The sequence below is a fragment of the Puma concolor genome, chromosome A1 (assembly GCF_028749965.1).
Source record: "Puma concolor isolate L17-30 chromosome A1, mPumCon1.1.hap2, whole genome shotgun sequence".
Taxonomy (NCBI): Eukaryota; Metazoa; Chordata; class Mammalia; order Carnivora; family Felidae; genus Puma; species Puma concolor.
Window position 1 is genome coordinate 656764 of NC_141667.1, and position 22222 is coordinate 678985.

The 22222-nt window shown below is 65.2% G+C and overlaps 1 protein-coding gene across 5 annotated transcripts in view; it reads right to left on the reverse strand.

The window, feature by feature from the left end:
• Nucleotides 1-1809: 1809 nt before the first annotated feature.
• The window catches only part of SLC12A7 (solute carrier family 12 member 7), a 69488-nt gene continuing 49075 nt past the window's right edge, over nt 1810-22222 (reverse strand). For 3 of the 5 annotated variants that reach the window (XM_086675216.1, XM_086675233.1, XM_086675245.1), the window contains exons 5-25: nt 22056-22110; nt 21062-21192; nt 20089-20330; nt 19164-19375; nt 18665-18832; nt 17997-18095; nt 17486-17543; nt 16947-17121; nt 16005-16123; nt 15642-15740; nt 15134-15253; nt 14506-14610; nt 13919-14087; nt 11969-12164; nt 11533-11702; nt 9398-9529; nt 8478-8585; nt 7823-8001; nt 7342-7356; nt 4363-4496; nt 1810-3453 (exon numbers count right to left, since the gene is read on the reverse strand). In XM_086675216.1, coding sequence (XP_086531342.1) covers nt 3362-3453; nt 4363-4496; nt 7342-7356; nt 7823-8001; nt 8478-8585; nt 9398-9529; nt 11533-11702; nt 11969-12164; nt 13919-14087; nt 14506-14610; nt 15134-15253; nt 15642-15740; nt 16005-16123; nt 16947-17121; nt 17486-17543; nt 17997-18095; nt 18665-18832; nt 19164-19375; nt 20089-20330; nt 21062-21192; nt 22056-22110 — 2778 coding nt within the window. In that variant the 3' untranslated portion in view covers nt 1810-3361. The remainder of the gene's footprint in view (nt 3454-4362; nt 4497-7341; nt 7357-7822; nt 8002-8477; nt 8586-9397; nt 9530-11532; nt 11703-11968; nt 12165-13918; nt 14088-14505; nt 14611-15133; nt 15254-15641; nt 15741-16004; nt 16124-16946; nt 17122-17485; nt 17544-17996; nt 18096-18664; nt 18833-19163; nt 19376-20088; nt 20331-21061; nt 21193-22055; nt 22111-22222) is intronic. The other 2 variants (XM_086675223.1, XM_086675238.1) reach the window with 1 other exon arrangement.

A 22222-nucleotide genomic window follows, 5' to 3' on the forward strand; every position in this document is an offset into this window, starting at 1 on the left:
TCGAACGGCCACGGTGCTCTGTTTCCGTGTCTCTTTTGGGTGAAGTCAGTTCCTCCCCCCCCCCCTCCCCCCTCCCCTGGGGGTTATTTTGAGTGTTACACGGCTTTCTTTACTTCTTTCTCCTGCTGTGGTCACGTATTTTTCCTTTGATGGAGACACTGCAGACAAGGCTGTGCAGATGGTTCCTCCTGCCCTCTGAGTCCCGCAGGGGGGCCCGGGGTCACCTGCAGAGCCCAGGTGTTGGGGGGGGGGGGTCTGAGGAAGGGTCCAGGGTCGTCTGCTCCTGCAGAGGGGGCCGTGTGCTGGCAGTGCTGTCGTCAAACACCAGCTGTTCTGGGCAATCTCTGGTCTTATTTACCCGAATTCACCTTTCACACCCCGCTGGGTGCCCTGTTGTCTTGCCTTTCCACGGCCGTGTCCCCCAACCCGCCCATCCTCACATCCTTGCCCTCTCGCCAGCTTGGAAACACAGGTGGAAGGCGGGGTGGGAGCTTGGAGGGCAGCCCAGAGCATTTGGTCACACGCCCTGGAGCCCAGACCACCCGGAGCTCCAAGATCTCCTGGGCCTTCCCCCCGATGCCCAGAGGCCCCGTCACCCTGAGGCCTGAGTCTAGGCTTCCCTGGCCACAGGCAGCCCTCTAGCCCCCTTCCTGGCCTCCCCTCTATTTCCAGCGGGGGCCCCCACTTCCTGCCCTTGGCACACCAGCGCCCCGCCCCCCCATCCACACCAGAGGTACGGCCTCCCCCACACCCCTGCCGGGCCCCGGCTGACGCTGCCTCTGAGGCACGGACGGAAGGCTGATGCTCACGGCTGTGCAGAAGGCCCCCGCGACGACATCAGGACACAATTGCCCCTCGAACCCGAGGGGGGGGGGGTCTGGGATCCCTCTTGGCAGAGACAGGACTCACTAAATGTCTCTGATAAGGTGTGACACAGGCTTCTCAGCTACATAACCTGACCCACGAGTACCTGTGGGCCCGTGGCTGAGTCAGGACCCCTGGGCTCTGCTAAGTCTTCCCCCCACGTCTCTGCCTGCCCCTCACCCGGCCACCTCCGTGCCTGTGGCATCTCGGTCCCCTGCCCCAAAGGCCAGGCCTCTGCTCCCCAGCAGTGCTGTGTGTCCACCACGTGTCAGGCCCACGGGAGACACCAGGAACCGACAGCTCACACAGCACAGCCTCGTTTTAGTCGTTCAGATTGTGCAAACTTCACAACCCCCTTTAGAACACTTTTATCACCACCCCCCCCCACCCCCGAGAAGCCCTGTGCCCTGGTCGGTCACCGGTTCTCACTGCCCGCCTGCCCCGGGAACTGTCACCACCCCGCACTTCCGGTCTCTGGCTTGGCCCATCCTGGCCTGTTCACATTAAATGTTACCAAACGACACTTGACCTCTGACTGGCTTCTCTGTGCTTCCAAAGCTCATCCACGCCGTGCCCGCTGGAGTTTCACTCCCTTGAGGGGCGCCTGGGTGGCTCGGTCCATCGGGGGTCCGACTGTAGGCCTTCGGAACACGGGGTTCCGTCTAATTACGGGTTTTCTCTGCCGACCCCACCCTTCTGAGAATTACAATTTCAGCCAACAGCAATACGACGTTATGACGCAGCATGACTAAAGACGGGGGTCAGACACCTCCCTGCGGATTCGTGGCTTTGTTTACTTCTCGTGCCCAATTCCAGTGACAGCTCCTGAGCCACCAGCGTCTGCCCTGGCCGATCAGACCACAAACGTCCACGGACAGAGGGTCCGGACACCCCTCCAACTGTCAAGTCTTCTTGCCGAATGAGGCACAGGACTCTTCGACATGCTCGGGTTTATACAATTTATTCTTCTACCAACAAAATCATACAAAGGAAGCTATAAAAGAGACACGGAACCAACTTAGAGTGGCTGCAGTTAGGGTTCCACGAAGTTCAGTGCAGAAAAGGGTGTGTGGGCGCAGTTGAACCCTCACCCGCAGTGTGCCGCGAACATCGCCGCCGCGTGAACAAGGGTTAAGGGTCACAGGGGCGGTCCTGCTACGCGGTGGCTCTTCCTCAGCCAGTGTGAGCACCGCTGTGGCTTCACAGGTGCCCTCTGGGCAAAGGGGCCCTGGGCACGCCCCCCACCCGACACCTGACTCGGTGCAGACCCACGGCGGGCAAGAGTGTGGACGCCCCGAGCCCGGCTGCCGTGGTTTGGCACACGCTCTGGCCAGCGGTCACTCTGATGTGATGCGGACCCTCTGTGCCGCCCAGCTGCGCCTCGGAGACGTCTGGACGCACACACTCAGCCTGTGCCAGACTTCAGATCCGTGGACTTGGCTGACCTCCCAGGATGTACAAGGAAGCCAGAGAAAGCCAGGGACCCGGCCCTTTGGGGCTGTTCGCAGAAACAATCTCTTCACGGGCACCTTAATTATCACTTAAACTCCCCAGGGGCTTAAATAAATAAGCCATACAGACAGCAGGCCCAGGTCAGGGCAACAGCCCACGGTGGCACATTCGGGACCTAGAGCACAGACACCAGGGTAAAGCACGAAGTCTACAGACCATCGGAAGGCAGCCCACGGAGCCCCCACGCACCGCCGCCACTGTCCCCTCCATGCCGGTGGGAGGGGACACGCCACCGCCGCCCCAGGACCTCGCCCAGCTGCAGCCCAGCCCCTTCCTGGGAGCCTGGCGAGACCCGGGTCCACAGGCGGGCACGTGTAGGTGGGTAAACACGTGGTGAATCCTCAGCAGTTACCACTCCCGCGCCATGTGCCCACGCGGGACCCCGCTGCCATCCTGGCCGCAAAGCCAGCCTGGAGCCCACCGGAATGCCCACCGAGATGACCACCCCACGCCCCCCGGGGTTCCCTTTCTAGACACGCCCAGGCTGGGCAGATGTGCCCACACTGGGCGGGCTCGCGAGTGAGGCCACCCGGCTGAGCCTGGGGCGTAGGCGTGGACGGCTCTTCTCGGACTTCACTTACAGGAACACGAACAGGGACATTACAGGGACAGGTGCTGAGGAGGCTGACCAAGGACCCAAGGCCCTCGGCCACCTTCCTGAACAGATGCTTCGTGGCCCGAGGGTGACCTTCTGTCCGAGCGAGGTTTCCCGTGAGCGTCTTGGATGGGGCAGAACTAAAACTTAACCATGAAACCAGGTAGCTCAGGCCAAGGAAACCACGTCTGGAGCCCACAGCCCGAGTGTGGAGGTCAGGAGACGGAGGGCTGCGTCCCAGGTCCCCTCGAGCATCGACGTCTCCCCTCCAAACGAGGAAACCTCGGCAGCTGCGTGCTGGCTCCTGGCCCGGAGAGGAGTGCTGTGGGGCCATTCTGGAAACTTGTATATGAAGCCACACGGGGCACACTTCCCAGCCCGCCCGGCGTGTCAGGAGTAGATAGTGACCACCTCCCGGCCGCCGCCCCTGACCAGGAGGACCCTGTTGAGTCCTTCGGTCAGGACCTCCAGGAACTCCATGTCTGGGCGCCGGAGTTAAGGACACAGCTGGGGGCACCGCCGGCAGTCCCCGGGAGAGGGAGGTGGGTGTGTGGGAGAGGGGGCCCCGCAGCGTGGCTGGTGGCACCAACGAAGCCCAGTGCAGGCCTTGGCCAGGTGCAGGGCGGAGGGCACTCGGGGGTCAGCCCGCTCCTGCAGCCGGCCCGATGGGACCTGAGGAGACCCCCGCCCCCCGCCCCCCACCCCCCACCCTGGGGCTCTGGGCGCAGCCGGGCAAGTCCCCCGAGGACCCACACAGGCCCGCAAGTCCCGGTCTGGTCAGCACAAGTCCTGCAGCCTCTGACAGCTGCCAGCGACCCCTCCAGCCTCCCTGTCCCCACTGCCGGGGTGGGGGGAGGGGCCGCACCCCAGAGACCCTGTCATAGGACAGGGGCACACGGTCAAAGGCCGCGAGCCCAGCTCGGGGTGGAGCCGACCTGGGACCTCCACCCAGCCAGGAGGGGCGGCAGGCCCGCCTACTGGGGAGGACTCGGGGGAACCATCTGTGCGGCCGCTCGGCTCATCCACAACGGAGGGAACACGCTGCCCCCACGTGCTAAGAAGACGCCCGGGAGCAGAGCCAGCACCGGGCAGGGTCCCAGGTCGCTGCTCGTGGTACTAATTCCTGGGGGTCCCGTGTTCCTCACCGAGGGCCTCCGCCGAGGACCCTCGGCACGTGTACGGTTCCCTCACCTTTGCCAACGCCCCAACACCAACCAGGAGCCATTCGCTGGGAACTGCCCCCCAGACCCTGCTTTCCTGGCACTCAGACCAGGCTGGCCCCCGCTCCGACCCCAGCCCCTGGGATCCCGTGAGCAAGGGCAGCGAAGCCAGACACGTCCCCGCGGGCACTGCCTTCACCCCGCCCCACAGGCGGCACACGGAAAGGATACAGTTCTCGTCCCCCTGCCGGTTTTTGGGGGGTCCTGGCATGTTTAGCAGGACCAGCTGAGCCCCCCGGGACCTGCTGAGGACGACACCATTAAGCTTCACGGCCGTGTGCATCCGCCGGACGTTGGACTGGTTCCTGCGGGGAGATGGCCACTTGACGCCCATGGCCGTGCCGGCCCGAGCCCCGTCTGCCCATCTCGGTCCCGGGCAAAATCAAATCAGACTCAAACGGCGTCAACTCCCCAGAGAACCCACAGGGGAGGTGACCCTGTGCGAGGCTGGCGGGCACGGGCCGGGGACGACCACTCAGCACGAGAAGGCTCTGGTTCCCGAACGTTCTAGACCGGGTGTCACCAAGCTGCCAAGCTTCTACATCTGCGTGCAGTGTCCCCCGGGGGGCCGGGGACAGCTCACCACCAGGCACGAAAGGCACTCACACACCCACTGCTCTAAGCTCCCCCGGGGCAGGCCCCAACGCCACGGCCTAGCCCTGCTCACACGTGGCCTTGAGGTTAGCACGCCCAACGGGGTGCACACGGCAGCATCTCCCTCGTCCTGACCCGGCTGGGGTCCCAGGAGCCTCGCACGTGCCGTGCGGCTCCAGGCCTGGAGATTCTGGGCAAGAACGAGGCCACCGCCAGGGTCCACCCCGTTCTCAACCCAGCGCTCCTGGCCGATGGCGGAAGGGCGAGAGCTTCCAATGCTCAGCAAGAAGGCCCCGCACCCCGTCCCTGCCAGCCACCCGGGTCTGCGGGATCCACAGCGCGGGCAGGGCGCCCGCTGGGCTCTGATGACCCCCTGGGGAGAGTCCCTGGCAGCCGCCTGCCCACCGGCACTCCCTGGAGCTCGAGTAGCTGCAGGACCTCTTTCTCGGCCACCACATGCGTCAGGTGGCTGTGTGGGGCACCACCCCCACCCCGAACCGTGTCCCGGGAGGCACTTGGGAGACACTGCCTGGGAGAGCTGCCTGCCTCCTTGACACGCATGTCCCCTGAGCCCGGGTCTCCTGCAGGACGGAATCCGCGGGCAGCCCTTCTGGGAGCAGGTCGCCGTGCCCCAGACAACAGGGACAGAGGTCCCCCCACACCAGGGTCAGTGCAAGGCCCACAGGAGTGGCGTCCAGGATGCACCTTTCAAAAGCTCAGCCCTGCAGCTGAATAAATGCTATCGCAACCCCTGATTCCCAGAAGGAAGGCAGGGAGCCGGGCCCCCTTCTTTCTCTGCAGTTTCGCCTGATAAAATTACAGGCTGGGGATCTGTCCGGGCCACAACCAGGGACACTCTGTTACAAGAACCACGCATTACTGCCTGAACAGACCACAATCACCAGTGTTTGGGGACGACAGCAACTCCAGAAATGAGTGTGTGTGACATTAGAGGGTCTCCTACGGCTAAAAGTTTTGAAAACACATATAATCTTAAAATCAGGGGTTTGGGTCTGGCTGGAAGGGCCCTCGGCTCCAGGGCGACGTGCCTCGTGGAGGTCAAAGAGGCGCGGAGAGGGACAGGAAGCCAACGGAAAGCTGTGTTTGTTCCCGACAGTGGGCCATGAGTCCACAATGTACAGAACGTTGCCGTAAGCGCTCTGAGCCCAGCGCAGGAGAGTGGGGGGGGGGGGGGGGGGCGGTGCCGTAGCAAAGTCAGGGCTCTGGTCCCTCGGCTCCTGGTGGGCACACGGCCAGGACAACAGGCACAACAGAGGTACGACCACCCCTGGGGACACCACGATTGTCAGCCCCGTGCCCCCTGCGGGCTGACCTCCCCACCTCAGCCTCATGCCCTCCTGGGGACAGGATCTGCAGGCCCATGTTCTTCACAGCATCTTAGGGGAGAAACCCTAGTTAGTCCTGCATGTCCGTGTCTGGGTTTTGACAGACCTTATCTGGGGAGCGCTTTGAAGTTCACAGAAAAGTAGACGCCAGAGTCCCCGTGTCCCTGCTCTTCCCCACGATTCCCAGACACATCTACAGCTTTGCTCCCTCAATAGACTGACACCCGCCCGTGTCCTCAGTGTGATGCACAGGGTTCCGGGGCCCCCCGGCCTCTAGCGCTGCACTACGGATACCCCCCGGGTGGCCACCACCGCAGGGGACACACCGCAGGCGTGGGGGGCAGGGGTACGCGCAGCGACCTCAGGGCGGGTCCCCCTCCTGCCCGTCCAGCTGCCCCCCAGCACCGGAGCACACATAGGATCTGCCCACACCCCTCTTCACACCAAGGCCAGCAGCTTCCTGGGGTGAACGGTACCCAGGGCCGCAGAGTAGGACGACGTACGGTCGCCTGCAGAGACCGAACGCTCAGCCCCAGGGTGTGGACAGATTCTCTAAGAGCTACCAAAGCATCCGCTTCTCTCTGCTCCAGAGGCAGCTCAGGACGAGCCCCCTCCCCCCATCTCAGCCCTCACAGCATCAGAGAAGGGATTCAGCCGTGTGCCCTGAGCCACTCTGCACAGAGGGGAGCGAGTTAAGTAGAAAACCACTGAAAGCCACAGCGGCAGCAGGCAGACTCCTGCGTGCGAGCACATGCACACTCAGGGCCGTGCATGCACACACACTGGGGGCTGTACGTGCACACACACACAGAGCTGTGTACGCACACACTTAGGACCGTGCACACACACGCGCGCACACACAGGGCCGTGTGCATACACACACGCTTGGGGTCATGTGCACACATGCACACACACGCAGGGCCGTGCATGTGCAGACACACACTCGGGGCCACACACACACACATTCAGGGCTGTGCATGCACACACTCGGGGCGATGCTTACACACACACACACACAGGACCGTGCACACACACACATGCTTAGGGCCATTCGCGCACACATACATGCAGGGCCGTGCACGCACATGCACACACCCAGGGCTGGGCACGCACACACACACGTGGACATGTGCACGGTTCACAAGCAGTGTGTGCCCAGCATGCGAGAAGACAGGCTAAGAAGCATCCTAAACAGCAGGAGAGCACTTACAGACTTCCCCATTCTCTACAAGGAGGAGAAAACACAAGAACAGGTTACTTCAAGAGTGTGCACAATGAACACGTTTAAACAACCGCGGGCACAGCCCAGCTGCCCTTCCCCGGCTTACCTGGTCCTTCTCCACAACAGGGTCTGACCCCCATGCCCTTCCCCACAACACAAGGCCCTGGGGCTTTGGTCCTCACTGAAAACCCCGGGGCGGGGGGCCTCCCGGCACAGCCACGCCACCCGGCACCCCCCACCTGCACCTGCGCCCACCCTGGGGCTCTCGGCCCAACGCCACAGGCAGCACCCAGGCCCCGGCAGGTAGCCTGCACAATCAGCGGGGTCACAGCTGGCACTGACCCCTGACTGCTGGGATCCCAGATCTGGCAAACAGGCCCCGAGAACAGACTGTGGCCCTCGGGCCTGCCCAGCCCCAGCTCTGTGACAGCCAGGACCTGCCACCCGGGAGCCCGCGGGCCACACTCACGGCTTCAGGCTGAAGAGGTCTTTGAACCCGGACGCGCCTGGCTCCTTGTTCTTAAACTTCTCGGCGGCCAGCTTCTCCTTGGTCCAGGTCATCTGCACTTTGTCCGGTGTGGGTGGGGCTTGGGTCCTGGTGGCCACCACTGAATGGGATGCGGTATTCCTGTCGTGGATGAGCTGGGCCTGGCAGGGAATCAGGGCACACGAACAGGAAGGTCTCCAAAACTCTCCCGGGAAGAAAGGTCGGGACCCCGGGACCAGCCCTCCCTGCAGGGGACCCAATGCCACCCCACCCCCAGCTTCCAGACCAAACTCGTCTCCTCTTCCTCCTCTGCTTCCTGCCCTGGTTCTGAGGGCCACGGAGAAAAGCCCAGGACAAGGGGACATTTGTACCCAGAAGTCTCTGCACTCGACACGGCAGGCGCCGGTTCTGAGCACACCCGCGTATGTGGACGGGGGCCGCCGGGGCCTGGGAGGGCGCGTGCCCTCACACCCGGAGCGGGTAGGGAGAGGAGGCGGAGGCAGAATCGTGCCACCGCCCATTCAGAAGACCCGGCTTGGGGGCGCACGGCTCCAGAGACCGCCAAGATCGGTCCTGCTGGCCAGGCGAGAACGCGGGGCACAGGCCGGCTGGGCGCAGCGGGCACCCGCACGCGCACCTCTCTCTCCCGCTCGGTCTTGGAGAGCTGCATCTGCTTCAGCATCTGGGATCTCTGCTCCATCATCAACGTCTTCTCGTACGTGAACGCCGAGATGTCGTTTTCGACCTAGGGAGCCCCCAGGCACGGAAGTGAACAGGTGCCCCAGGCGTGTGAGTTCCACACGGGCACGCCTGCAGGGGCGTGACCATGCTGTGACCACGTGGCGGGGGGGGACAACCGCCACAGCTGAACGCACATCTGCTCACGGACATGCAGCGTGGACCCTGACGGAACCCACGCCAAGCGCATGCCACGCCCCACACGAAGTTGCAACCACAGCCAACAGGAGCCATTCCTGTGCCGGGAGAGCCGGCGGCCACGCAGGGTGAGTCCGGAGCTCTCCCGCTGACCGTGGGGTCGGGATCTTCCCCAGCCCTGGCATGACGCTTGGTGGGCGACGCCGGGTCCTCCCACCGGCCCCGGGCGGGGTCCGTGTCGGGCACACACCACCTCCTCTGCCCCCTCAGGGCCTGAGCCCTGTCCACCGCTCCCGAGAGCCTGCTGGGGGCACGCTGCCTGGGGAGAGGCCGCCGGTGCTCCCACGGCCCCGGGGACCTGCTCCCACCCAAGAGCCTGGAGATGGGAACACGGGGGCCTGGACCCCAGGCTCACGACCTGTGACAGGCTGGGTGTCACGTCCGACTTATGAGACATGCCCAGAAGGGTGCGTCACTTCTAGGGTCCCCTGACCATAAACCCCTAAACTCACAGGCCCAGTCCAGCCCCGAGAGAACACTGGAGCGGCGGTCTGCACAACACGGAACGCGTGGGCACGACCATCAGGTCGAGCCCGGGAGCCGAGCGCCGGCCAGCCCACGGCTGTGACAGGTGGGCGGGGACCCCTGAACCCAGAACCGCCGGCAGTCCGCACGCCTCACCATCTCCACCACCTCCACCTGGGCGCTGATCCGGAGGTGATACAGGAACACCTGAAGGTCCTTCTTCATCTGGATGCTGTTGTCGTCCACCTGGGCCACCGTGAAGATGCGCATCCGGCATTTTCTCCACACCTGGTAGGCGGGGGTTGGGGGGGGGGGGACTGGCTTCTGCACCTGCACTTGGCCCAGGGAGCCCCTCCGCCTGCCCCGTGTGATACAGATATCCCCGCCCCCATCACGGGACCCTGAGCCCCTGTGCCCTACTCAGGAACCCCCCATCTCAGGACCCTGAGCCCCCGTGCCCATCACAGGACCCCAAGCTCCCGCCCCTATCTGAGGACCCCAAAACCCCCGCCCTCATCTCAGGACCCCCCATCACAGGACCCTGAGCCCCCGTGCCTGCACAGCAGGACTCCATCCCCCATCACGGGACCCCCCCATCACAGGATCCTGAGCCGCCGTGCCCATCACACGACCCCAAGCTCCCGCCCCCATCTCAGAACCCCAACACCCCCGCCCCCATCTAGGAACCCACATCACGGGCCCCTGAGCCCCCGCCCCCATCACAGGACCCCCCCATCACGGGACCCTGAGCCCATGTGCTCATCGCAGGACCCCAAGCTCCTGCCCCCATCTCAGGACCCCCCATCGCAGGACCCCAAAATCCCCGCCCCCACCTCAGGACCCCCCCATCACAAGACCGTGAGGCCCCGTGCCCATCACAGGACCCCAAGCCCCCGCCCCATCTCAGGACCCCCCATCGCAGGACCCCAACCCCCCGCCCCCATCTCAGGACCCCAAGACCCCCGCCCCCATCTCAGGACCCCCCATCATGGGACCCTGAGCCCGTGCCCATCACAGGACCCCAAACCCCCACCCCCATCTCAGGATCCCCCATCACAGGACCCTGAGTCCCCGTGCCCGCAAAGCAGGACCCCACCCCCCATCATGGGACCCCAAAATCCCCACCCCCATCTCAGGATCCCCCCATCACGGGCCCCTGAGCCCACATGCCCATCGCAGGACCCCAAGCTCCTGCCCCCATCTCAGGACCCCCCCATCACACAGGACCCCAAAACCCCCACCCCCATCACAGGACCCTGAGCCCCCGTGCCCATATAGCAGGACCCCAAAACCTCCGCCCCCATCTCAGGACCCCCCCATTCACGGGCCCCTGAGGCCCCGTGCCCATCACAGGACCCCAAACCCCCTCCCCCATCTCAGGACCCCCCCCATCACAGGACCCCGAGCCCCCGCCCCCATCTCAGGACCCCCCATCGCAGGACCCCAAAACCCCCACCCCCATCACAGGACCCCCATCACGGGACCCTGAGCCCCCGTGCCCATCACGGGACCCCAAACCCCCTCCCACATCTCAGGACCCCCCCATCACAGGACCCCAAGCCCCCGCCCCATCTCAGGACCCCCCATCACGGGACCCTGTCCCCCTACCCCCGTCGCAGGACCCCAAAACCCCCGCCCCCATCTCAGGACCCCCCCATCACGGGACCCCAAGCCCCCGCCCCATCTCAGGACCCCCCCCATCACGGGACCCTGTCCCCCTACCCCCGTCGCAGGACCCCAAAACCCCCGCCCCCATCTCAGGACCCCCCCATCACGGGACCCCAAGCCCCCGCCCCATCTCAGGACCCCCCATCACGGGACCCTGTCCCCCTACCCCCGTCGCAGGACCCCAAAACCCCCGCCCCCATCTCAGGACCCCCCCATCACGGGACCCCAAGCCCCCGCCCCATCTCAGGACCCCCCATCACGGGACCCTGTCCCCCTACCCCCGTCGCAGGACCCCAAAACCCCCGCCCCCATCTCAGGACCCCCCCATCACGGGACCCCAAGCCCCCGCCCCATCTCAGGACCCCCCATCACGGGACCCTGAGCCCCCGTGCCCATCACAGGACCCCAAACCCCCGCCCCCTTCTCAGGACCCCCCATCACGGGACCCTGTCCCCCTACCCCCGTCGCAGGACCCCAAAACCCCCGCCCCCATCTCAGGACCCCCCATCACGGGACCCTGTCCCCCTACCCCCGTCGCAGGACCCCAAAACCCCCGCCCCCATCTCAGGACCCCCCATCACGGGACCCTGTCCCCCTACCCCCGTCGCAGGACCCCGGCACACCTTGTGCTGCCGCAGCAGGAAAGGCAGCAGCATGAGCAGGCCCCCGTCGTGCACGACCCACCACACGTCGATATCCCCGTCGCTGAAGCGCTCCTGGTTTTGCGGAAACAGGTCCACGTTCTTGGCCACCAGCAGGGCCTGCTGCGCCGTCGTGGTGTCTCTGACGGTCTCTGCGGAGAGACAGCGGTGGGTCGCCAGCACCGTGGCAGGAGTGGTGAGGCCGCAACCCCTGCGAAGCCCCCGCCTGGAGCACAGGAGGACAGCAGCCCTCGCTGCCCTGGACGCGGCTGGAGGGGCCTCCGGGGGACCTGCAGGGGCGGAGCTAGCGCACACAGGGCAGTGAGGCTCTCCCAAGGGTGGGGGGGGGGGGGTCACTCTCCCACAGGGCGCACAGCCGGGGCCTCCGGGAGCCTCGCGGAGGGGGCCCAGGACCCACCGACGAAGTTCTTCCAGGAGAAGGTGTTGTCCTCCCTCTTCCAGGACTCGGGCCAGGCCATGAGCACCGTGTTGTGCTTCATGCCCCCCAGGCCAGCCGACTGGATCAGGTGGGACATGCCATCGCGCAGGTTGGAGGACACCACCAGCTGGCAGAAACCCTTGGTCTTCTCCGCGCTCATCAGAGCCCGGATGTTCTGGGGAGATACGCGGGGGGACTGTGAGGGGCCAACCACACGGTCACGGCCAGACCCGGCGGCATTGTCGCTGCGGGGAGCAGCAGGGCCTCACCCTTCCCGGCCTCCCAGCCGGCGCGCGAGCCCCAGCGCGACCAACCAGGCCTCCTGGCACAGGGTAGGGCAGGAGATGACCAGAGCAGGAGGAGTCTGGGCACCGCGGGGCCCCCGGGCCCTCTTCCTGAGACACAGCTCCCTGTTCGCCAGCCCCTCAGACGGCGGCCCCCCCTCGGGGACACCGTGACCCTCAGCCCCACAGCTGCCGTACATCTGCAGCGAAACCCAGTCGTGCCACCAGGGCAATAACGGGGCCGAGCCACCGGCACACGGAGCCATCCGACGGCAGGCAGACTGCCAGGCAGACCAGGAAACCAGAACCTGGCCCAGACCCGTGGCGTCCATGCCACTAGGGAGGCTCTGACTGCACGAGCCCCACCGAGGAACCAAACCTGTCTATGGACCACTCACCCCCCACGCTTCTGTCACAGGAACGTCAGAAGCCCCTCAACGCACAAGAACAGAGGGGTCTCAGAACAGGAGTCCCCCGCTTCCACAAGATACCACGAGACCATCATAAACACACGCTCTTCCAGAACACAAAACTGAACTCTTAGGACGTAAGCGTGCGCCAATGCTTTCTGTAGGACTTAGTTAGCAAAGAACAGAACCTTGTGTGTTAAATGGTAGCAGCGGAGTCTAGAAAGGGGCAGAGACCGTGAACCCAGCCACACCCGAACCGTCCTGGGCCCTGGCTCGCGGACGCCCACCTCTCTCGCCCACCTCCCCCTCGGTTCGCCAGAGACACCCCACCCGGCGAGAGCTGCGCCACAGAACGCGTGGCACCCGAGCTATGTCAGGAGTCAACGCCAGGGCCTCTCCCGCCACGCCTCGGGTCAGGGCAAGCGCTCCCGTCGCCACGAGCAGGAGGGGATCCGGAGAGCAAAGCCCCGGCCAGAAACGGGCAGTGTGAGCGTCGCAAGGAGGACGCCGCCGAAACCGGTTTGCAGCCAGCCACTGCCACACCTGAGCCCTTGAGCTGAGGTCCCGCTGAGGGGGGCCTGGCGCCCCAGAGGGAGGGACAAGCACCCAGCGCGTCTGCTGCCTTCCCTGAACCAGCTGCACCTGCGGACCGCTGCGCGCGCGGGGCTAACTGTCCAGGTAGGAGGCCACCGTCCTGCGGCCCCACCCCCGCTCTGAATCCGAATGAGCCTCTGGGTGCAGCCCCGGTTCAGGCCCACGGCAGCAGCGTGGCTGCTCCCGGACACAAGGATACGCCATCTGCCCGGACCGGGGGGGGGGGGGGGGGGGACACTCCACCCGTGAGGAAGGGAAGACAGGGGACAAGAGCGAGGCTGCCTGGGAACACCTGGTGCTCCCGTGCCTCCTGCTCTAGTCACGGACACGGAAGCGTTTCTGTCTGGAAACACCCGCACGCCTACATTTCCACACGTGTCGAGGTCGCGCCCCTAGGCCTGAGCCCCGGGCGGGCAGCCCCTCCAGCACGAGGCCCCGCCCACAGCAGGTCCCTGCAGCAGCTTCCGTCCGGCTCCGTCCAAACCCCGAAGCCCCGGTCCTTGAAACCAGACAGCCCCACGGGACGCACGGACCCAAGCTCGGACCTTCCGGCCCAGCCCACGCAGGAAACATGGGCCTGCCCCACACCGCGCTTCAGGGCCACCCGGCCCCTCCGCCCGCCCTCCGCCCACGCTGCCCACCTCCTCGGCCCGCTGGGCCTCCGAGTGCTTGTCCAGGTAGGTGCCCTCCAGCACGGAGCCCACGATGGTCAGGCCCTTGCCGGCCTTGAGCTGGGTGGTGAGGGACAGCAGTCGGGGGTGCTTTACACACTGCTCCTCATCCAGGCTCAGCATCACCAGCACCTGCGGCCTGCGGGGGGAGACAGCCGTCACCCCGCGCCCCCGCCAGGTGCGCGGGTGCGCGTGCCCAGGGGCCGAGGGGCTCTCCGTGCGGGTAAAACCGCTGTTCCCCAGGCACGGCCTTCTCCACCCCCCCAGCGGCAGGGAGACGCCCACACGCTTGCCCTCCGTCCTCGGCAGGACCCCAGCGAGGTCAGCTCGCCCCCTTCCCCACCCACCACGCCACCCAGGTCCGGCCTAGTGCCCAGAGACATGCTGATCGCGCCACGGCCAACCACTGCGGACTGAGGGAAGGTGCTAGAAGCTTCTGAGACAATCGCTCCCCAAAGAGAGGCAGCAACTTTCCTTCTCCGAAGTGTGCTGTTAGAGACGGCGCTTCGGGGGTTCAGAGGGCAGGAGGCCAACTCAGGGCAAGCTGGGGCGCTCACCTCCAGTTCTTGGTGTGGGGGGGGCCGTGCTCCACACGCAGCAGGGCGAACCGGGCAGCGTTTAGCGACAGACCCCTGATGCCGTCACCCCACTCCTTCTCGGCCCTGTGACGGAAGGGCAGCACTGAGTGCCAAGGGAAGGGGTCCAGGGCCTCAGGCCCCCAGGGGCAACCTCCCCGAGGAGCCACCATGGGGTCTCCACCGAGGGCGGGACGTGGGAGTCGGGAACACGGCTGTGTGTGTGGAGCGGACGCTGAGGAGCACAGCCGGCTCAGTGGGCCTGGCCTCCCCAGTGCAAGTGGTCACGGCCCCTGACACTCCAGCTAAACCACCCTGGAAAGAGCTGGGGGGGCAGCAGCAGGGACCCCGGCCCAGAGCACCCTCCCCAGAGGGGGCCAGGCGCCCAAGGGAAACGCCCCAGGGATGGACCAGGCGCTGTGGGACGCGGGGTACTTTCCGGAAAGTTTGAAATCCGCCAACACGTCAGTGCTGTCATTGGATGGACTTCAACGTTCTCAAAAACCACGCCGTAAAAAACGCGTCACTCTCCAGCTGCTGTGACGAAGGTGTGTGACTGTGACAGCTGGGTCCCGCCTGTGCCCCGGGGCCAGGCCCTGCAGCGGCTTACCCTCGGTATTCGATGTACTTGTAGATGCAGCCGGCGATGAGCATCGCAAACAGGGCGTAGTACCAGGAGCAGATGAACATCAGGGCAAGACACAGGCTCATGCCCAGGAAGGACAGCGCCCTGCGGGGGACACGCAGCTCACGTGCCTGCCCACGGCCGAACCCCAAAACCTCACGGGTTCCCCACAAAGACCTCATCCAGCCACCGTGAGAAAGCAGCAATGATGCCCTGAGATCGGTCCCTGCCACTGACCCCTCTCCGGGGGGGCTGAGACGGTCCTGGCCCCACCCACCGGACGCCCACCCCGCCCCCAGGGCACAGGGCACAGCCGGCTTCTCGAGGTCCCCCAGGCACGCCAGCCATGCGCACTGGCAGCAGGAGGACCGAGCAGCCCGCGGTCAAATGCTCTGGGCCCAGGGAGACTGAGGCCACACCCCCAGCGGGGGCCACATGCCACGAGACGCCTGCGTGGCCCGGGCAGCGGCCGCCCGCGGGCTCCAATGCTCACCAGTGGTAGTACTTGAATCGCGGGCGCCAGTTGGGGGTACGCAGCAAGGTCTGCACGGCACAGGCCAGGTTCACGAACATGTAGCACATGAGGAAAAACCTGGGGCACAAACGTAGCACCAGAGGAGCGGGGGCGGGTCCCACGGCAGCTCCCGTTCTGCAGGCACCTGGGCCCCCTGCTCCCAGGAAGACCCCTCGGCTGCAGCATTATCCACCCCCCCCCCACAGGGGTCTCCCCGCCCCCTCCGTCCCCGTGACCATACACGTCCCTTGTCCCCTGAGCAGGGACGCACAGGTGACAAGCGGCAGCCACCTCTCCACAGCCTGTCCCCACATGCCTCCCGCCGTACCCACAGCCGCTCACATGGAGAGGATGGGGGCCACACTGTCCAGGGAGGCGATCAGGATGCCGGTCTCACAGATGAGGGCTGTGAGCAGCAGGGCCCACGTGGGCTCCCCGTTGGCCTTCCCGTGACCGAACACCTGCAGGGGAAGGGCAGGTGGGCTGCTGACCGGCCACGGGCACACCTGTCATCCTGATGAGAAGCCCAGGGTCTCAGGTGCAGCTCCAGAGGATCTCAGATATCGGACGGAGGCAGAAGCAGACTTTTACCACTCGTCCCGGACCCTCTCCAGCCGGGATCAGGACAAACATCCAACATCGACAGCCCCCCCCCCCCCCCCCCCAGGAGGTGACTATGTCTGCAGGTTGTGAGCTTTACAGGAACCGAGGCCACGGGGGCAGCCCCAATCCCGGCTGGTGTCCTTGCAAGAAGTGATGAAGACACAGGCACAGGGAAGCCACGTGAGGCCTCGAAGAAGACAGCGTCCACGCGCCAAAGAGGGAGACCTCGGAAGAAACCAGCCCTGCCCGTGCCTGCATCTCGGGCTTTCGGCCTCCAGAGTGTGAGCAAATCAGCTCGTGTCGTCTGAGCCCCCAGCCCATGGCATGTGGTAGGGTGGCCCCAGGACACTGAGACGTGAAACCGTCAAGTTCGTTCCAGAAAGCTTCCGTCCCAAGTGGAGGACGCTTCCCTGCAGGACAGACACCCCACAGAATAGATGCCCCTCCCGGAGAGATCCCCCCCCCCCGGCCCTGCTCGGGACAGACACTGCCCTCCGTCCCCAGCCCCGGCAGGAGGTGGATGCTCTTCACTGTTCCCACAGCACAGTGACCATCTGCGGGGAGCCACCAGGCTGGCAGGGGTCCCCAGGGCCCACAGTGCGGGCCAGTGAAGGTCGTGCCCTGCGGGCAGACCCTCAGGGACCCTCGAGGACACGCTCGCAGGACGGCCTCCCAGCTCACCTGCAGAAAGGGGACGATGCCGTCGCGGGCAATGGCCTGCAGCAGGCGTGGTGCGCCCGTGAGGCTCTGCAGACCAGCACCGCAAGTGGAGAAGAAGGAGCCGATGACGATGACCCAGGGGGACGGCCAGGCCAGCATGCCGATGACCAGCTTCCCCTGCAGGGCCTCCCCAAACCTGCGGGGCAGGGGCAGGTGGGCTTTCAGACACCTTCTCAGCAGGAACAAGGCCACTCCCACCCTCGGTGTCCTTTCTCGGGAGCAGGGAAGCCACAGTCACTCGTGTAAGAGCAGCATCGCCGCGGGTCACGCTCGGGGACCGCACAGGCCCCCTCACACTCTCTCGGGGTCAGAGGCTACCCTGTGGTTCCCCAGCTCCAGGCTGGAGCAGGAGAGGGTGGACACACCAGGCCAAACAGAATCCCCACGAAGGGGCCACGGGGTCTCCTGCTCTACCACTCGAAGCCTGAAATCCAGGTCAACGCTACGATCATCTAGAAAAAACACACGGAAGCTTCTAGAAACTGCAAGTGAAAACGTACTTATCTCGTAAGATCACTCCTTCAATGCAGGCCCCAAAGAGCACGATGCAGGACAGGTCTGCATCTCACGTCAAGGAAGAGGTGGGCCAAACGCACGGGCCAAAGGGCCCTGGTTGCAGGTGGACCTGACTGACCCTGACCCCACCTACACCATCCTGGCGGCTCTCAGGGGACCTTCCTCGCCGCCCCATCTACCAGGTGAGTCAGGCTGCACAGGGCCTGTAATGTGACCGCCACAGGGACAGGGCAGGTCACCCTGGCTCACTCAGCAGGGAGCGGCTACATGTTAGCGACACGTTACGTGGGATGACGTGGTGGTACATGTGGTTTACGGACAAGGACTTGCGCCAGAACCAGCCGTGAAGGTCAGTGTCAGAGGCCTGCCCAGCTCCACCTCGGGGCGATGATGGCCAGAACTTGCCAGGGCCTGGGAAGCCCACCCCAGTGGCTGGGGACTGAGCGGCAGACAGAGCATCAGGGCCACCCCCGAACTCAGCCCTCTCAAGGATACAGATGAAAGACGTCGTCACGATGGCCAAAACGGTCCCAGTGGGGATGGACTTCTGGGCATCCCTGAGGTCCCCAGACCTGTTCGAGCCCGCCATGATACCTACAGAAGCCCACAGGAAGAACACGCAGCTTACCACACCAGGCCCTTGGCCCCGACGAACAGGGAGGGTGGGACCAGAGAGAATCGCTCAGCAGCCCCCCAGCCCCTAGTCCCCAGACGGCGTGGCTGCAGAGGGTGCGGAGGTGAAGCCTGGCAAGGCAGCCACGCGGACCGGGCTCCCGGAGCAGGAGCAGAGCTGCGAGTGGCTCCTGGCAAGAGCCACACGGGCAGACACAGCATCGGCGGCGGGCGGCCCAGGGAGCCAGGGCCAGGCCAGGGTGGGGCAGGCTCCCGTTGCACACGCGGCCGCCGAGGGGTGTCCCGGCAGGAAGTGCGCGTGCACACGTGCAGGGGAGGAGGCACCGGTGTGGAAGAAAGCGTGTCCACTCCTGGCCGCCATGGTCACGGTTCCTTTGAGTGACAACGGCCTCTCGGGAGAGCTTGGGACAAAGCCCCTTCCTGCACCCCAACCACAGCACACAGGAGCAGAGATCCTGAGGCTTGTTTCTGGGGCCAAATGGAGAGTGAGGGGACCAGGGCACGTGTGCGCGGTGGGGGGGGGGCCTCACCGGTCACAGAGGGGAAGTAGATCCCGACCAGCATGGTGAAGTAGGTCATGATGTCAGTGAGGACGTAGGGCAGGCCGCTGGCTCTGTTCTCCTCGGGCACAGGCACCGACGGTGTGCCCTTCCTCTCCACAAACGCCCCCTTGTCTGCATACGAGCTCCACAGGTTATCTGTGGGCGACAACAGACCAGTAACAAGATTCCGGAACCTGCTGCATGGGCTCCTGACTCAGGGAGGCCCCAGCAGACGTGGCTGGCGGTAAAGGGTTCCCAAGTTCCCATGGGCTCCAACTTCACAGGAAGATGTGAAGTGTGTCTTCCCAGAAGACAGAACAGAAACGGAAAAGCCCTGTGAGTCTCCAGTGAACCTGGAAAGTTCCTGGGCACCTAGAGGCTAACTCCTAGATACACAGGGTCTACTGACCCCACTGGCTTTGGTGGGCTGTGGGGGAGGGGAGGCGCGGCCCCGCCCGCCTGGAGTGCGGGGATTGGGGGGACTCACCCAGGAGGACACCGCTGGCCACGCCAGGGATGCCCTGGATCTCCGTGACATTGTTCTGGGCAAAGTACTCGTCACAGGTGGCGTTGGGCATGGAGCTGTTGCAGAAGAGGCCCCAGAGCGCCGTGGGCATCGTACTGTTGTTGACGGTGTGGACCTTGGCGCAGACGTCAAAGCCGCGTCTCGACAAGGTGCGGTTCCCCAGCAGACAGACCCTAGAGCGGGTGGTCGGGCATGAGGAGTCGTGGGGGCCTCTTCTGAAACCACTACTGCTTTTCTTGGGCGACCGGGGCCAGGGGCCGCTAAATCACTTCTGACGCTCCACTTTGCGTGATGGGAACGCTGCGTGAGCTGGGAGGGACGGGTGTGGACACAGCAGCCCCTCGAGACCACGCTTCGGGGTCCTGGGCTCCTCACAGTGTGCTGCGGACTCATGGCCCGTCCTGGGGCATCTGACACAGGCAGCTCCCTCCACGTGGAGGGGCCGGGGGGCTCGACACCAGCAGCCACCCACCCCGCCAGGCCCCTCCCAGATCAGCCCTGTGGGCGCTGGGCCCATCCGGCCGGCCCAAGCACCGGACATTCTACAGCTTGTCACTCGCTCTGTGACCTTGGGCCACTTCCCTGGGACCCGGCATCCGCATCCGGAGGAGGGACGAGAAAGGAACCCACTCGGGGGCTTCTGGGAGGTCGAGCGGAGCCGCGCACAGAGGGCACCGAGGACAGGCCACCCCAGGAGCTCAGGGCCTGACCGTCCTCAGGGCCACCAGTACCCTGCGCACCCCGACCTCTGCCAGACCCGTCCCGTCCTCGCAGGTGGCAGAGGCGCACAAGAGTCCTGACGGCTCATTCCCGATCCCGACCACGCGGCCACGGGCACAGACCAGGCTGACGAGAGGGGCTGCAGATTCGCAGGCGCGGGACTCACGGGATGTCCGGCGGGTCGAAGGCGGTCTTGATGACGCCGGCATAGATGGCAAGGATGGACAGCACCACGCAGGCCAGGAACACCAGGGCCAGCTTGTTGACGTACTTGACGCCCACGAAGACCACCATGGCCATCAGCACCAGCGTGCACGTCCCGTACACGCGCATGTTATGCAGCATGGCCACGGCCTCGTCGCCCACAGTCTCCGCCTGGATGATGGCCGCACTGGGGGAGATGTAGGTCTGTGGGGGACAGAGGGAGGGGGTCGAGGAGGGCCACCGACCACCCCCCGCTGGAAGATGGCCCCCCGGGGGAGGCCATCTTTGTCTGCAGGACCCGGTGCTGGGCTCCCTCCCCCTCTGCGGGCTCCCAGCCCACCAGAACCCATTCACGGTGGGCCCCTGGGTGCTGCCATCAAGACCCGAGAGCAGAGAAGAAAGACTCATAGGAATGCCGCCTGGGGTTGGTGTCGTGGAGGCTGGCCCTCGGGTGGCACCCGCGGCCCAACCACCTGAGAGTGATGATACCATCTGGGAGGCCCTACTGGGCACGTGCAACATGAACCAAGCGCGGGCAGCAGAAATGACCGACTCGTGGCCAAGGAGCTCTCTTCTGGGAGCCCTGCCTCCTCCAGCGGCCACGGCCCTGAAGGCCAGGTCCCCAAACCCACCCTGGGCTCAGGCCCCCCCCCCCCCCACCCACCCTGGGCTCCGGCCCCCGGGCCCACCCTGGGCTCAGGCCTGCGGCCCAGCAAGCACATCCGCTGGACAAGAACGCTGGGGCCCACCCGCCGGGCGGCCAACGGACACTGGGTCACAGCTGCGTGGGCTCTGAGGAGACGGACACAGTCAGCCTTCGAGGGCCCAAGGAGGCGGTGTCAGAGCGACACGGTGAGGGGCCGGTTGAGGGGCCCCGTGCGCCTCGGGACAGGCTCCTCAGGCTCTGGAAAACCAGCCCAAACCAAAGCACTTACCAAAAAAATCTCAATGGTCCCCAGGATATACATGGCCCCGGCGAAGGTCGTGCCCAGATAGAAGCAGAGGCCCACAGCCCCTCCAAACTCAGGCCCCAGGGACCTCGAGATCATGTAGTAGGAGCCGCCAGCTGAGAACCAGAGGAGGAAACAGCTTAGGGTCGCACCACTTACTGTGCTGAAGGTGAACCCAACGCCTCAATTCTGTGCACTCTGCCCCAAAAAGGCTGAGGACACCTGGGGCCGTGTGGGCACCGTCTTGCACCAGAGCACGGCCGACGCCTTAGCTGACCCTGGATCCCACACCAGGCCCCTCCCAGCCCCCGACGGGCGGGGAGCACAGCCACCTGGGTCTACGCCGCCTACACGGCTGCTGCCCGCTGGGCCAGGGCGGCTCCGGGCCGGGGGCAGCCTCCCCAAGACCTGGAGATGGAACACACGGTCCCTCCCTGCCCTCCTCGCCTGGAGCTCACTGCCCAACTGTCACCTGTCCCGGGGACGGTCACTACAAGTAGCCGTGACTCCAAGGCTCCCAGGCCAAGCCAGGTCCCCCACCAGACCGGAGCCCCGGCAGGTCCTCCAGCATCCCGGCCGCTGACACCGGTCAGAGGGTGCCTGAGGCAGGGACTGCCTGCTGTGGTGCTTCAGTTTAGCCGCAGAAATGACTCGGTTTAGAAAGAGGATAAGGGTCTGGGGGAAATTAACTCCAGAACCAAAGGCAAGAATCAACTCGTAAAACGCCAGCACCTCCAACCAGTGGACAAAGGTGAGATTTCACAAAGTACCGGGGAAGTATTCCCTTGGGTTCCTACCCAGAGAAGCCCGATTTCACAGCAGGCTCGGGCGCCAGGCCAGGTGCTAGGAGACAAGTGTGCACAGGATCCCCACCTTGGTGCCCCTGGGGGACACCAGGACACCAGCTCTCGGTGCATCGGTGGGCTGCGATACCAAGTGAGGAGGACGGCCCTCCGCTCAGCCTGCCCGGCACCCTTACCTGGGACCACACCGTTGGTGGCGATGGCACTCATGGAGATGGCAGTCAGCATCGTCTGCAAAGACACAGGAGATCCTCTCAAAAGAGAGAACACGCCGGGAGCCGCACCGGCCCAATCACAAAGGAACTGGTGAGCAACCAGCCACATGGGCTCTGGAAAGCTCCGG